At 40.9% G+C, this 15,500-nt stretch overlaps 1 protein-coding gene across 1 annotated transcript; it reads right to left on the bottom strand.

The window, feature by feature from the left end:
* Positions 1 to 1,727: 1,727 nt before the first annotated feature.
* On the bottom strand, positions 1,728 to 3,249 carry LOC108113971 (importin subunit alpha-3-like). Its single transcript, XM_017224687.1, has 2 exons — positions 2,831 to 3,249; positions 1,728 to 2,779 (listed from the first exon to the last, which is right to left on the bottom strand). The coding sequence occupies exons 1-2, from the start codon at positions 3,188 to 3,190 to the stop codon at positions 1,835 to 1,837; spliced, it is 1,305 nt and encodes a 434-aa protein (XP_017080176.1). The 5' UTR covers positions 3,191 to 3,249; the 3' UTR covers positions 1,728 to 1,834.
* Between the last annotated feature and the right edge of the window lie 12,251 nt (positions 3,250 to 15,500).

The raw sequence follows: 15,500 nt of genomic DNA, 5'->3' as shown, positions 1-15,500 counted from the left end.
CCCCGACCAATCGAATGCAAAATGGCGTTGACTGTATTGATTTTTGATTTATTGCCGATTTGCCTTGTTTATGGCCAGATTGTGGGCTCACTGTACAGGCCCAACAAGGCGGTTAATGCTAGGCTAATGATTAGTCATCGCAGAAGGCGACTGTACTGAGGATGGTTAGTATGTGGATCAGAAATCTGTAAACTATAAACTTCAAACTCTCTTCGATTCCATTTTGAAACAATTTTAGGTTTGTATTACTCTAAACTTGCCTTTAACATGCACTTGCTAGGCTTGACTAACTCAAAAATCCTTAAATTAAAGAGGAAAATTCCTGAAAATATTCACTTGACTTCTTAAGTGTTTTCAAAGTAACAAAATATCATCAAACAATGTATCATGTCTTGAAAATACCAACTTAAGAGCAGCACTTAAGGATTTAAATTTCAATCAATTAGGCAAATTTTCTATTTCGTTTTCCTTTTATCTACGCCTCAGTTCTCCTCGTTCTGATGTCCTTTTATCGAACATTCCTTGCTGCCCATTGCGTCCACTCCATTTGCTGCTCATATTTCCTGTCGCATTTTCCTTCCAACGAGGCAAACATTTCGTTACGTTTTTCTTTTTATTTTTCATACTAAAACAAGGGGGAGTGGAAAAGAAAGAAAATGGCGTATACAAACTACGCAAATACGTAAGGAAATCTTTTTATTTTGGCCCGGCATTCAAGCTCATCAGCTTTTAATTTTATGCTCCCAGGACCCGGGATATCTCAGAAGAAGAAGAAGAAGAAGCAGAGTCCTGGACTTAAGACTCGTGTCTCGTGGCAACCGGCGCTAATGAGATCCAAGCGAAGAGTCCAGGCAACTTTCCATTACGTTGAGTTTTTCCAGCATTTTTTCCTTACCATTTTGTCCTGCCTCGCTTTTCCTTTGCCTTTGCCTTTGCCTTGTTGCTGTGTTTCGTCCTGAACCTTTGTGTGTGCGATGGCCCGCCATTTTCCCCATAGGACAGCAAATGTCCTTTTGGCTTGTTAAGAAAATGTCGCTCTCTAATGCCCCAACAAGGGTGGAGAGGAAGATTCAGGGGGCCACGACTGACTAGTTGGCGTTGTTGTTTTTCCTTCGTCGCGCTCTTAAATTAGAAAAATGTAAATTTATTTTAATTAAGATAAATAAGTAACAAAATGTTTTATGGAAATTACGTTAGCAGCGAGTAGGCAAGAGGGGGGTGACAGCTGAAGTGGGTGGGCTGATGGGTGATGGGTGGCACCTTCGACCATTACAGGTCGTGACGGGGACGTGGGGACAACTGCTTTAGCATGCAAATACACATAATCAGCAGGCAGCAGGCAAACAGCTAACAAGACCTCCTTCCACCTCCAACCGTTAAAAAATGGAATTATTTTTTCCCTCCCATTTGTAAAGTCCACCATTTTTTATGGCTTTGTTGCAAAGTTTTCCCGACTGTTCGCTTTTCACTTCTTTTTTATCAACATTTGTTTTTTATTAACATCGATCGATGAGTGATTCCCGTTTATTTGCATTGATTACCCATGTACACACACTTTCGACCGCCACTGTTATCGACACTCGTCTGATGTTGAAACTTTTAATTGAGTGCCCCTCCCACCACCCACCACCTACTCCCCATTTAACAATTAATAAAATATTTCCCCGTTGTTCTTGTTCAAATTAATCAGAGAATTAACAAAGCAAAAAAAATCGCATACATATTTATGGGCAAAGTTTGAAAAGTACAATTGCCATTGACTGGCTTTTCCTTTTCCTATTTTTGGAATTTATTTAAATTTATCGAAATATATAAACAAAATGTAGACTGCGCTTTAGATCTCATCGGTGTAGTAGGTCTCGATGATGTGGAGAGCCAGCAAGTAGACTTCCTCATCGAAGTGAACCTGTAGAGCTTCGATTTTGGCCAAGCCACCACATTCGAAGATGGTTTGGGCCACCTTCTGCAAATGGCTCCTAGACTTTTTCAGCATGTTGTTAAGAACCTTAAGAGCTTCCTTGGAAATATCCTCAAATGTGTAGGTGAGCAGATCACATAACGGCTCAATGATATTCCTTTTGATCAAAATTAGAATCTGATCTTGATTACAGTGAATGGTTATGTTGCTCATTGCTCTGACAGCCAAGGCTTGTTCCCTTGGGTCACCACTTTTTAAGAACTCCCTGACTATAGAAACTAATCCTCCTCTGATTAGGACAACCATCCAAGCCTGGTTGCGGATGGCAATCCTCCGGATCTCCTCATCACCGGTCATCTCGTTTGGCTCTTCGATTTCAGTCAGAATATTCTCCACTGCATTTATGGCAGGATATCTAAATATGGCCTCTTTATCCCCCATGTAGGATATGATCTTCGGGATCAATCTACTGAAAATCATTACTTGAATGTAATCCTCTCCACCGCCGACCAGAAAGCTGATGGCCCACAAGGTGCACCTTAAGATTTCCGTGTCACTGTGATCCATGAGGATTTCAAGAGTCGGCAGTAACTCCAAGACAGTTTCTTTGGCTACCGGCGGATCGTAGTGCCGGCAAAGATTGCCAATAACTAAGGCCACATTGCAGACTACTGAAGAGATCATATTTGGTTGGACCAAGTGGAGCAAGGGCTGAACCACGCCCAATTTGATGACAAAGTCCCGAAGCAGAGGACCATCGCCGATGATATTACCCAAAGCCCAAATGGCCTGTTCGCAGGTATCCATATTTTTCGATTTGAGAAGTTCCACGAAATGTGGCACAGCACCAGCAGCCACAACCTGATAGGGATTGGGTTAATGTATGCTAAAAGAGGATACTAAAACACCCACCTGGGTGGTATGGTCTGAGCTTCCAGAGGTAATGTTGGTCAAGGCCCAGGTGGCCTCAAACTGAAGTTTCTCTGCGTTGTTTCCCTTGAGGCACTCCACCAGGACAGGCAGAAGGCCTTTTTGGATCATCTCCTGAATGGGTGCATCCTCCAGGGAGAGCTCTGTGCGAATTTCCTGTATGGCTAGGAGTTGCCCCTCTGGATTAGCTCCGTCTGCTACTTCCTGGATAAGCTTCGTGAGGTTTCTATTGGGTTTCACCCGTTCTGCGTCCTGATCTGAGTCCTCTGTTAACAACTTTTTGGCCCGTTCAATCAACATCCTACTGCGTTGGCAATAATATTGCACGGAATTTAGTTCCATTATTGGTTTTTAAAAAGAGGTGACTGAGTGCTCTGTTCGTGTCAAGTTGTTACAAGTTTGTGATCCGTGACTTAAAGTGACAAGTTGCTGTATCAAAAGGGGCCTACTTTGGTCTTAGTATAAACTTCTCTCTATAATCTATCAATCTGAGCTTTGAAAATGCATTTGCCATTATCATTTTCCATTAGTAAAGTTATTTCTTCAACAGCTCTGCTTCAATATCCATAATTATGGCTGTAATTAAGATTTTGGCTTCATGTTACTTGGCCTCGAGTGCGTTCTAATTTTTTGAGAAGCAACATAGCTGCTTGGCGAAAACCCAGCGACAACCACTTGGACACCTCCTCCTCCTTGATGGGAGGACATGGAGCTGCTCCTCATCTTTCCAGCTGGCTCACCAATGTCTTCTGCTTAGCCTGCAGCATACTTTTCGAGCTTAATGGTTTAAATATTTACTCGTAATTAAAATTCAGCTTTATGCACGTCAAGTGCATAATCACAGACCAAACCAGACCGGGCAAGGCCATTGAGACAATCTTTTTTTCCTTTTCGAGCCCAGAGAGAGCTGACACTGCCTAGGAAAGTGGATGCCCAGGCAGATGGCGATGGAGTAGTGAGTGGAGAAGGAGTTGCAGGTTCGGAAAGGAGCAGAAGTAGGAGGGAAAAAGCAAGCATAGACGACATTAGCCGTGGGGCGGCGTGAGGAGTAAGCAACTGAAGATTATGTCGCCCCCAAAGTAAATGAAACTTATGCACAAATTACACAAGTCAGTTGACTGGCATCTACACAAATGCACTGGGAGAAAATTTAAGCGCTAACTAGATGAGTTTCAAGAATTTAAGACAGAGCTCTCCTTGGAACTATGATACTTTCTATGAGAAAACTAAACTAAATTAACAGATAGTTGGATTAATATTTAAGAAACATAATTTCCAAAACATTCTCAGTACATACTAATATACTTTCCTCAGTGCACTCCCATCCTGAACTCGCCTTCCTCTGCGGCGGCTGACTATCCACTCGAGGCGGCGTCAGCAGTGGTCCCTGCTCATAATTAAAACCCGAGCTGAATGAAATCGCATAAAATGAATTAAACATTTTAAGGCTATTTAGGGGCGTAGGTAGGTGTAAGCAGAGGGCGTGGCTGTGGATGGTATTGCTCTTGGGACAATTGCAGCGTTAAATGAAATATTAATGGCATGGATGTCGGCAAGGAGCAGCGGCTCGCTCTCTCCTGCTTCTTTGGCTCTAATAAAGCGATGTTGCAGGACGAAGTAGGGGAAGCTTTTAATGATATATTTTCTCTTTTTTTGTTGTTGTTGTTGTTTTGTTTCTGCAACTTCTACCGCCGTTGTGTGGCACATACACACACAGGGAGAGTTTTTCAAGTGCATCATTATTTGTTGCAAATGGAGGCTGGCGGTGGCAAAAAAGAAGGCTCTGCAAATTCAATGCGCTGCATTTTTAATCCCAACGCAAGGTTTTTCTCCTCTTTTCAATGCCTCAACTCAAGTGCATGCCACACCACCACCTCCTCCTTCTCCTCTACCTCCTCTATTTTTTTCCATCGCCCTGCACTTCATATGCAAACATTTATGATGACGCTGAAAGGGGCGGTGGGCGTTGGGCGTTGGCTGTTGGGCTTTGACGGGGGGCCGGGCCACTATGGCTCGCACAAAGGTAGCCCACCCAGCTTTTGTTGCCACCACGGTGGCATGTGTGTGTTTGTGTCGAGTGCAGGCCGCATAATGGGATGTCTGATGAAGCTCTTAGTCGGCATAATTACTTTTTTTTAGCGTTTTTTTTCTGAGAGGGGAAGGGGGCGAGTCAGCAAAGCAAATGATACTCTATGGGGTTTCCATGTCGCCTCTAACCACAGAAGTGCCCCTCAAATGAGGGGACAATCAATCGGAGGCGGTTCCAAATTAAAGGACTAGGTCAAAAGTGACGCCTCAAAGTGGCACTCAAAGGGAGAGCCAAAAGGTAGATAAAGGCAGCGGCAACAAAAGGTAGAAAATGGAAATGAAAGGGCAGGGAAAGTCGTTGCTCGCTGGAAAGTCTTAAGTAAGTACAAATTAAGCTTAAGTTCTGAATATAATTTAATTACTAAAACAGCCTCAAGATATGAATAAAGCTTTTGTTACTAATGGGGAAGAGGTCTAAGCAATCGATTCGATTAAGAAGAAAAATGAAAATGAGGAATACCAGCAGGAGGTGCCCGGACCACTTGAGGGCCAATTAAAAATGTGTAAATAATTTCAACGACAATTACGGCCCAGACAAAGGACCTCATTCGAATGTTAGCTTGGAGGGGAAAACACATTGGCAAACCTGTAGCGAGGAGAAGCTCTGTATCCAGAAGAAGGAACCGAATTTATGGCAACTGCATTAGCATAGAATGAGCAGGGTTAAGGATTGTCGAGTGTGCGGAGAGGTGAAAAGGTAAGACCTCTGGCAAATCATAAGCATAAATCGTGGGAAACGACGAGGAGAACGACGACGACGACGGCGGTAATATTCAAATTAGATGGAATGTCACTTCACAGGACACAATCCCAGTCGCCTGGATAATGCGGCATTAGGCACTAAGGCAACAGTTTTGTCAACGCTCGGTTCGGTGAAAGGGTGAAATAAATGAAAAAGGTGAAAGAAAGATGAATGCCACGTAATGAATGGAGATCGGTTTGCTCACTGATTGTGTTCTCACAATGTGGCGATCATCTATGTTTTCTATTTTCCACATTTGGGATGCCAGCGATTGTGATTGTGTCAAGAAGGAAGGGTCCAAAGGATGCTGCCGCTGCTTCTGCTGCTGCTGCTGCTCTAGTTCCCCTAAACTCCCAGTTTTTTAATTGAATTCCTACCTGAATTCACCCGAAACTTGTCCAGCTGCAGCCTGGAAAAGGGTTTTAATTTATTCCTTCTGCCGGGATATTCATATGCGAAATGGCTCAAATATTTTCATAAAAAATACCACAATAATTCGTCACGAAAACCGGTCGAACTGGTTTTATATCATTTACTGTTATCCTTTTTCTGGGGAAGCCAGCCCATCCAAACATAGGTTAGAGCTTGAAGGTAAGGGATCGGGGCTTAAGGGTAAGGCAAATCCAAAAGCCTTGCAAGTTTTCTGTTTTGTGAAATATTTTTTTACTGCTTTTAAGATTTTGAATATGTCATTATAGATTCTTATACATTTATTAGCATTTTTAAAGGGTTTATTACAAAATATTAGCTTTAAAAACGAAGCAGCTATCAGTAATTAGGATAAAAGAAGCCTTTTTAAGGTATTAAACTTAACTTAAAATATTTTTATATTTAATTTTACTATTCTATGTTATTTAAACTTTATATATTTGGAATATATATATTACATATACTTTCATAAATTTTTACAACTAAGTTTTTCCCCTCAAAAACTCAGACAACTTTCTTTCCATCTCGAAAACCAAACTCCTGCCAGCAGCTGCTTGAAACTCTCCATTTTTGTGGCAACTTAATTTACGCTGAAATCCATTTGACTTTATCTGACATTCCAATCAAGTCGTCTAAAAATTTATAAAAAAAAAGAGGAGGAAAAATAAAAAATTATAATAGAAGCCGGAAAAAAAGCGAGAAACTTGCCAGCAGTCACGTCGTAAAACTTTTGTTACAAATTTTTTGTCCAGAATCCGTTTATTCACATTTTTTTGATGATTTTTTTTCTCGCTTTTCGCTGAGGCGTTGATGAGGAGGGGAATTCCTCCTAGTTTCCTTTTTTTTTTTTGGGTTCCGCCAATGATCGTGGGGTGGCACTGGGCTAATGGGCAAAGGCACACCCCTCGCGTTTTTTCCACGTACTGAAATAATTCAATTGTTCGCGGCACACAGAAAGCGACGCGGAAAAATTAAAATAGTGAGGAACACAACACCATATTAAAAAAAACAAGAGAAAATGCCGAAAAAAAGCGCTCTGGCTGACAACAATATTGCGCTGCGTACTTATGGTCTATATAGGTGAATATATATACCTCATGGCAGCGATTTCCTCCCCTCTACCTCCTCTCTCCCCATACCTTTACGCACATAATTTCCGGTCGCTTTTTATTAAAATCTTTTTTTTACATTTGTTTTTTTTTTTTTGGCTCTTTTGGAATCACATGCTGACATATTCTCTTTTAACAATAAAGGACCCGAAATGAATGGATAAAAAAAGCTGGAAAAAAAACAGAAAATTTGTAATTTTATAGTCAAACTGTAACAATTTTTTGTGCGTCCTTCTTAACGGGGTGCTGCTGCTGTGCACTGGCAAACGAAATGAAATGAAATTAAAATAAAAAAGCGCTCACTTTATGCTCTATAAATTTTAATGTAAATGGATTTTGGCCCGTTGTTGTCTTTGGCCATTGCCGTTGCCATTGCCGTTGCCGTTTCGCCTCGCCTTGCTCACGCTTGTTAGCTTAAAAGCGCAGTGCCACTGACAGCCTGTCAACTACATTTAGTGTTATAAATTTTGACCCAAAGTAGCGGACAAAAAATCGGATCTTAATGCCTGGTCATGTCGAGTGGATTTCCAAATCGGGTGAAGCGAATTTTTAGTGGAAACTCGGGGATTAAGTTGGATTTTGAAAAGTATTTACGGAAATATGTTTTTTAAGTGGAAAAAATTAAGGAAATAGCCTTGGATAGGTAATATATATATAAGTATTTTTAAAGAATGATTATTTTTATAATTACAATAATTTTCAGTGGGTTAGATTGTCTATTGGATGAGCTTTGGGAACTTTGGGGCCACGAAAGATTTGCGTTTAAAAATCGCTATAAAAATATCAATTTTTCTCAATTTTCTTCGAGCGTAGTCTTAACCATTTCGTAAACCGCAAACCATTTAATAAATATCTGATAATGACATTCGGAATGTCAAAGTCAAAATTATTGATAGTTCAAAAAGCAAACGCTACATGGGCCACCCTGTATGTTAGATTTAAAAGTAATTTTCCCCTTTTTTTCAAACAGAAATATAAGCAACAATAATAGTAAAATTAAAGTAAAATCAGCAAGAACTAAACTCAACAAAATCGGTATTTTTTATTAAAAAAAACTAAAATTTAAATCTAAATAATAATAAAAAATATTACTGCCTTTCCTTTCCTTACAATGGTTAACCACTAATACCATTTCCATTTACTTTTCCCCAAATTTAAACCTCATTTATCTCTCCTCCAAATTCACTTGATTAATAGACACTGGGAAAACCATCAACTATCCACCAATTAAGAGGACATTTTCCGGTAGATTTCCCCGCTTAGACAACTTCATCAGCATCCATCAAAATCTTCCACTAACTTGAAACCACATTAATCTATTTGGCAATGTGAGAACATCAATCAAGCTGAGTTGGAAAAACCAGCAACAGGATGATTCCTTCTCTAACTAAATTTCCCTCCCCTCTCGCAGCAGAGTTTTCCATGTTTTCAGTTTTTTGCAAAATTTATTGACAAACAAATGGGATTTTGACGGTAGGAAGTCAATAAGCAGAGTCACCAAATTGTCAGCTTCAAGTGCTTGAGCAAATTTTGACAATAAACAAAAGTGGACGACAAAAAAAGAGTAAGCCTATTAACCTTTTTCTCCTCCACTAAAAATAAAAAAATACAAAAAAAACTGTGAGGGGTTGCACCCCTGCTGAATCTCACCCCTGGCAAAAGTCAGGGCTTGAGGGCTGAGGGTTGAGGGCACAGAATTCGATCAATGCTCACTTAGCTGCTTTTGTTGCAAGAACTATTTCGGCTACTGTTGTTGCACAGATCGATTGTGCGGTTCCTATTGATTGGGATATTGACTGGCATATTGATTGTGATATCGATTGTTGATACTCTCATTAGAAAAGGGGAAAGAAAGGAGGCTGGAGAGAAATGAACACCTCGGGGGTTTTTGGCCCGCCCATTGCCACAATTTGCTGGCCATAATTGCATTGTCTGTGGCAGCCAAGTAATTATTTTAATACTTTAATTTGCCACCTGAGTTCATTGGCGCCTCCCGAGGGATATTTTCTCCGAGCCCCCTTTATTTTCTGACCCTTTTGTGTGACCCTGCCTCCCGAGGCGCGGATGCCAAATGAAAATGCCGCAGACGCAGCCAAACCAACCAGAAGAAGTTCGTTTCAGCCAAAAAGCTCAGCGGGGAAAAACCTGCAAAAATAGAAATAAATGTACAGTCACCAAAGAGAATCTCTACAAACTAAGGAAGGGTACTGCTGAGTATCTTAAGTTTTTGAATTTCATTAAGAAAGTTTTCAAAACTAAAGAAAAATCACATAGGAAAAAACAGTTAAATAAATCTGAAAAGGAAAATATGTTAAGAAAAAAATTTTTTTTTTTTTCTAATCTAGAATAAAATTAGACTGATTAAGAAATATTGTTAATCTTTTAATCATTACCTAAAGGATATAGCCACGTCTTAACCTCTGTATTCCCTTCAGCACATCCTAGAAAAGTGCACTTTTTGCACCTCTCCTTGGCCATCAATTTCACTTGCAGCTCATCTGAGAGTTCTTGTGGCTGACTCCCCTTCAGGGATTTCATTAAAAAATGCCTCAGCTTTTCCATTTGCCATTGCCACATTTGCAAAACCGCAGAAAGTCAGAGGAAAGCCGAAAAGAAGAACGGGATAAAGTGGAAGGTTGTGGTAGGGGAGCGAGGATGATGATGGTCTAAATGAAAATGCCTTTAAGCCGGATGTTAAATTCCTTTTTGGCTTTGGCTCGCTAATAAATATTTCTTCATTATGCCACATTTTTGAGGGAATTTCGTTCCGTCGCCTTGGCTAAATATTTTCCGGTTAATAAAATTATTTGCAAAGCCAGCTTTGGCACCCCCCCCACCAATATCACAGAAAATTTTCTCCTATCGCCGCTGGCCAATTCAGTCTGGTTAGAAAACTATTATTTTTCACACAAAGTACAATATAAACTCGCCGCGGGTGTCCTTATTAAATTCGTAGCTTTCTCCGGGGCGGGAAAGCTATGGAGGAGGTGGAGAAGCCAGGGCCAGGAAAACTGTTTGGAAAACTGGTAGGGATCCTCGCGCCACCCTCTTGTAATTCCTTCAAGGGAAATCTTTTCAATTACAATTCGTGCAGATGGCTGCGTTTCCTTGGCGTTTCTCTTTTTATTTCTTCGTGTATTTTTTTTCCTGCATTTTCCCTGTGAATTTTCCCCCTTTTTTCCCGGGCTGCCAGGCGCAAAAAGCAAACCGACGGCAGACAGTGGCAATTTCTTTTCATTCCGCGTGTCTCCTGTTGACAAACTGCTGTGTCCCTGCCTCAGGGAAATCCTCGAGTGGCGCTGCGACATTATAAGGATGCTCCAAAACGGGGCGGGGACTTTTCACTTCAAAAGGTGAGCGGAGGCCGCCTTGCAGTTAATTAGTGTGTGGTGCGCACTTCTAATTGCATGTGACAGATGCTGCTGCTGCTGCTGCTGATGCTGCTGATGCACTTGCTGCTGGATAAAAGCCTCGTCTCCGCATCACCTGCCGTGGAGAAACCAGAGTAAAAACCCAAAGGAAATGGTGCCGGGGAGTGCTCTTTACGACTTCATAAACCAAGTCCAGCCTGGGCGATCGCCCTGAAGTCAGTAATTCTATGGAAGAATGCCAGCAGTGATGTCGCCTTGGACATTTTCTGGCCATAAACTAAGCTTAAAGTCTTGTTTGTGGTTTAAGTCTGTATAAAAATAATAATATATTTACAATCTTTAAGACTTTAAGACGTAGCTTACCATATAGTTGGCATCTCTAACTTCTTCAGAGGTGCAGTCACTAGTGCGGTGGTCGTATGGGGCGGTACAGGGAGCACCTAAATTATGCCGGTGGCTACAAATTGGAAAACCATTTCAGCGCTAATGAAGATCCACCCATTGCTTGTAGCGCCATCGCCAATAAAAAACTTTTATGACCTGGCCAAAAGGCAAAGGATTGCAGTGTGGGTTTGGCTTAAATAAAGATGCTTTCCAAATACCCTGCCTAGTGGTTAGCATCGATAAAAAGGTAGTAAAGTTGCGAGTAGTTAACCTTCATTAAATTTGATCATAGCTGGTGGCTTTATCTTTAGATAACTATTATTTTGATAATAAACAATGAGTTTAATAGTTTAAATTTTTAGAGTTTAGAGTGGCAGTTAAGCAGATTTCCTGAACTAAACCTCCTTTGAGTTAAACCAAAGAGTATTCCCATACAAATCGCCATAAAGTTGGTCAATAAAAATTAGTTTATCGTTGACACTGATTGAGCAGATTCCCTAATGGAAGTGCCGGCCACCGCCTTGGACCCAATTTATAGATCTCGATCCGATCCCCCCACTCACCTTCCGATTGGTAACGCCCCCAAGTCTGTTACTTATCGATTGCTGTGACCACGCCTCCTTTAGGAGTGCAACATTCTTGAATGATTTGTGCATTCATTAACATTTTCTGAACATTCGAATGGTCGCAGCGAGAGCAAAAGCTACGAGTTAGTCGATTTTGTCATGTTTGCTGACAAATTACAGCTGAATTTTATTTACACGCCAAACTGCAGAGCTCTGACATAATCCGCTTAAATCCATTCGGGGAGCTTTTGCCATAAATTCCAGTGCATTGTTCCATGTCACTAAATCATATCAACAGCGGCAATTTATGCCAGCCCACATGGCTTTAGATTCAGTTTCAGATTCAGAATCAGAATCAGATTCGGATCCAGACCAGTCACTATCGTTTGGGTGGACCAATTAAAATGCAAGAATTGTTAATGCGCGGCATTAAAATTCATTATTATTACATACGTTTATTACCTCAATCGCCGCTCACATGCCAGCAATTGTTGTGGCCCATTGGCAGCTCTTAGCCATGCTCTTGGTCTATGCAAATGTCTGGCAAAAAAGAACGCTTTCAGCCATTTAGGCAGCTTAGCCACGTTGTTAAAGGCCACAGGCAGAGGCAAGTGCAGAAAAACCAGAGCCACAGAACTAAAAGGGGATTAAAGTGGAGAACAAAATGTATTTTTACAGCAGAATTGCTGGTATTTCAAACATAAATATAAACCAAATCAAAAAAAATCAAGTTTTATTTAACAATTAAATCGATTTTCTTATTACAACTCTTAATTCTGATTTTTTCAACAAAATGAGAGGTTTTTGCCCACAACAAAAGGGGTTCGAATATGGAATATCAGATTTTGCTGATCTTGTAATTTGATATTCAATCAACTGGCATTCAAATTCTTAAATTGTTGCAATCTTTAAAAATATTTTTAAATGAAAACTTTCTTTCAATATGAAGCTATTTTTTCGATAACTTCGGCTTACCTCCTTGAGTTTGTTTTCTAGTTTCCAATAGATCGGCATTCAAACTTCAAAAAGTAAACCTTTTACCATTTTTTCTATTTTCTGATAAACAAAGTATCTCCACAAACTCCATAAGTTCCCAGTGGCAGCAACCCAAACACAAGAAAAAACAAAAACGGAGCTGTTGCTGGTCACCAAGCATGACGTACGGGTAGTGATCACAGCAGTAGGGCAAACTTAACTTATTTTTATAAGGTCCGCATTGCATTGGCGGCGTAGAAGCCGTTCCAAGCACTGCGGACTGGACTTGGACCTGGATAACTTTGGCTTGGGTAACATATTTGAAGGTCATATTTGACCAGAATCCACGTCCCCAGAATTCCGGGTTCACTGCATCCGCTTAGAGTGGTAAAATTTATGATGCATTTCATCCTTTTGGAGTACCACCAAGTAAAGTGTTTAATAGGAGTTGAAGAAATGATGGTACTTCATCATCTTGCATCTTTGATCGACCACTTCCAAGCACTTCACCCACACAAACACACACATAGTCACTATAGAATGACTTGACCGATTTATGGGTGGTAAACAGAGCAATAGTCTAGTAAAGAGCTAAAACCAGTTGGGAATTATTGGTACCCCTGATTGCAAAAAGTTAACGGTAACATTAAGGTAACATAACATGTCCGTTAACATTAACTATCTGTTAAAATTGAAATTTTTCTTTGATTGTTAAATTATTTCAGATTAAAATTAAAAATCAAAATTGAAATTAACTTATTGGTAAGTTAACTTTCTTCCCAACTATATGCCTTTCTATTGCATCAAAGTTCCTATGGTTTTATTCACATTTTATAACCCCCTTCGATCTACACCCCTGGCCAAATCAGCACCTGAGAACCGCTGAGAGAACGTCACACGCCTGCTATTTATGGACAACTCCTACCGTCTGTCAAACGCGTCAAAGACCAGCCCCGGTCGCTTGTAATTAATTGACAATAATTTCAGTTATTTCTTGTGTCAGCCGTATGGAGATTTGCCCTCTGCGTCTATCTGGTTATATATAAACTTATATATATTAATTTATATGTATATATCCAGCCCATGTCGTCGTCCACCTTCGTTTAGTGCCATTAAGGCTGAAAAATGCTCCAACAAGCTGCTTCGCTTACTGGACCCTTGTCATTAACCGATCTGCAGGCCAATCCAGTCAGTTACATGAAGAAAAATTATAGAAAATAGAGGAGGAAGTTAAGATTTTCTCTTTTCATTGAAGGATTATGATCTAGTCTTTTCTAGATCTAAAACTTTGCTTTATAAAACTGAATTCCAATAGCCATAAAATATATTTTTCATTTTGATGCAACATGTACTTATCATACTTCTAACTTTCCTATCTTCTTATACTAAAATATCACTTTAGGCAGATATTTATCTCAGTGCACCAACCAAAGACCAGTCTTTATAATTTATGAACGGACAGTCTGGTGTCAACTTTTTCTGCAATTGTTGCCATGCTTATTGAGTTGTTAACAAAAGTTGTTTGCCATTGCGCTGGCCAGCTGTCCGTCTAACCAGCTAATCTTTCATCGAAGTCCGAGGCGCGATAGGCTGTGAAAACCCCAGAAGTGCAGAAGGGAGATCGATCGGAGCCACCCCTTCGAGCCGGGTTGACCCTTAACCCGTTCCAGATTTCGAGATGGCGATAGGCCAGACTAGATAGCGACAGCTGCTAGATTTCGAAGGGAGGAGTGAGAAAAGGGACCTCGCACTTCACTGCACATCGAAAGCTGCCCGCGAGTGGGCCTTAACTCTTTTTTGGGCTACACTGGAGGAAAAGTCTTCATTAATGTTGATTTTATAAGCATTTTATTAGATTTTTGTTGAGGGAAGTTTAAAAAGTTGTTGAAGAAATGGAAAATGTAGTTAACATAACCCAGGCAGCTCGAATATTTTATATTTTCAGTTTCATGGAAAAGGTTTTGTAATGAAAAGAAATCAGACTTTGGCTGTCATGATGTTTTTTTAACCTCTTTTAAGCTTTATTTACATTACTTCTATAAGTTTTTTAAAGTGTATCCCTCTACCTCAATCCTCAATCAAGCAGGCAGCCTAAAATTCGTTCCAAAAACACTTTTAATATGCATGCACGGTGACCCGTGGTTAGCCTCGTACCCTCTAACTTTCCGCGTTGCCCTCCCTTGATTTGCAGTTCATTTCGGGATGCTCCTGAATACTGAATCCTGAATTCAGGATACTCCTTGGATGGTCCTGGTCCGGCTAGACAGCTGCCCCGCACCGCACTGCCCATCCCCTCCCTGTTCCAGTAATTACACGGGGCATTTACTTGGCCTTTGTTTCGCATCTCTCTTGCTTATTTCAAATTTATTTTCCGCTCCTCGGCGCTGCCCTGCCCCTGTTTGCATATCCCGGCATCCCGTTGAAGGATAAAGGCGCGCGCTTAAATAAGCAATTACCGTGTGCCAGCGACCAGCATCCTGTCAAAGTCCTGCCCAGCGTCCTGCCAAAAATATAACACAAATAAAAGGGTTGAGCCACTCGGCCAGGACAAAAAGCGCCGCAGAAAAGGGTTCAACGGTGGAAAAAAAAGGGGAAGAAAAATCGGACAAAAACACACACACACACACTCGTACATAGCCCGTCTGTCGGTTCTGATTTAAATCTTTGGCCATGACATGTGGCGACCAGACAAGGTCCACCCTGCACAACCCTTTCCTTTCTGGCCGCTAAAAATCTCTTTATTGATTTTTTAGCCAGCTTTAAAAGCGGCCAGACAACGGCTCAAGTTCAAGTTCAACACTTGGTAATTAATTTCGCCCGGTTATCCTTGGGCTAAAAGCAAAGTGCGTGGCGGGCTCATTAGCATAGGGCCAAGGGAAAAAGGGTCATTGTGCTTTTAATTGGAAAACATTCCGAAAGGGAAGGGAGTGGAAAACTCATTAAGATTTCGCCGCACAACCCTTTGGCCGACCGGCTTTTCTGACCCAG

Source organism: Drosophila eugracilis, unplaced genomic scaffold, assembly GCF_018153835.1.
Source record: "Drosophila eugracilis isolate 14026-0451.02 unplaced genomic scaffold, ASM1815383v1 contig_2154, whole genome shotgun sequence".
Taxonomy (NCBI): domain Eukaryota; kingdom Metazoa; phylum Arthropoda; class Insecta; order Diptera; family Drosophilidae; genus Drosophila; species Drosophila eugracilis.
Note: the sequence above shows the minus strand (reverse complement) of the source record. Positions and strands in the feature narration are given on the sequence as shown.

What these genes read in the sequence shown, in the direction of transcription:
- LOC108113971 (XM_017224687.1), bottom strand. Translation starts at nt 3,190, where the DNA reads ATGGAACTAAATTCCGTGCAATATTATTGCCAACGCAGTAGGATGTTG. An exon ending in GCTCAGACCATACCACCCAG is followed by an intron (nt 2,780 to 2,830) that starts GTGGGTGTTTTA and finishes AATCCCTATCAG; the next exon opens with GTTGTGGCTGCTGGTGCTGT.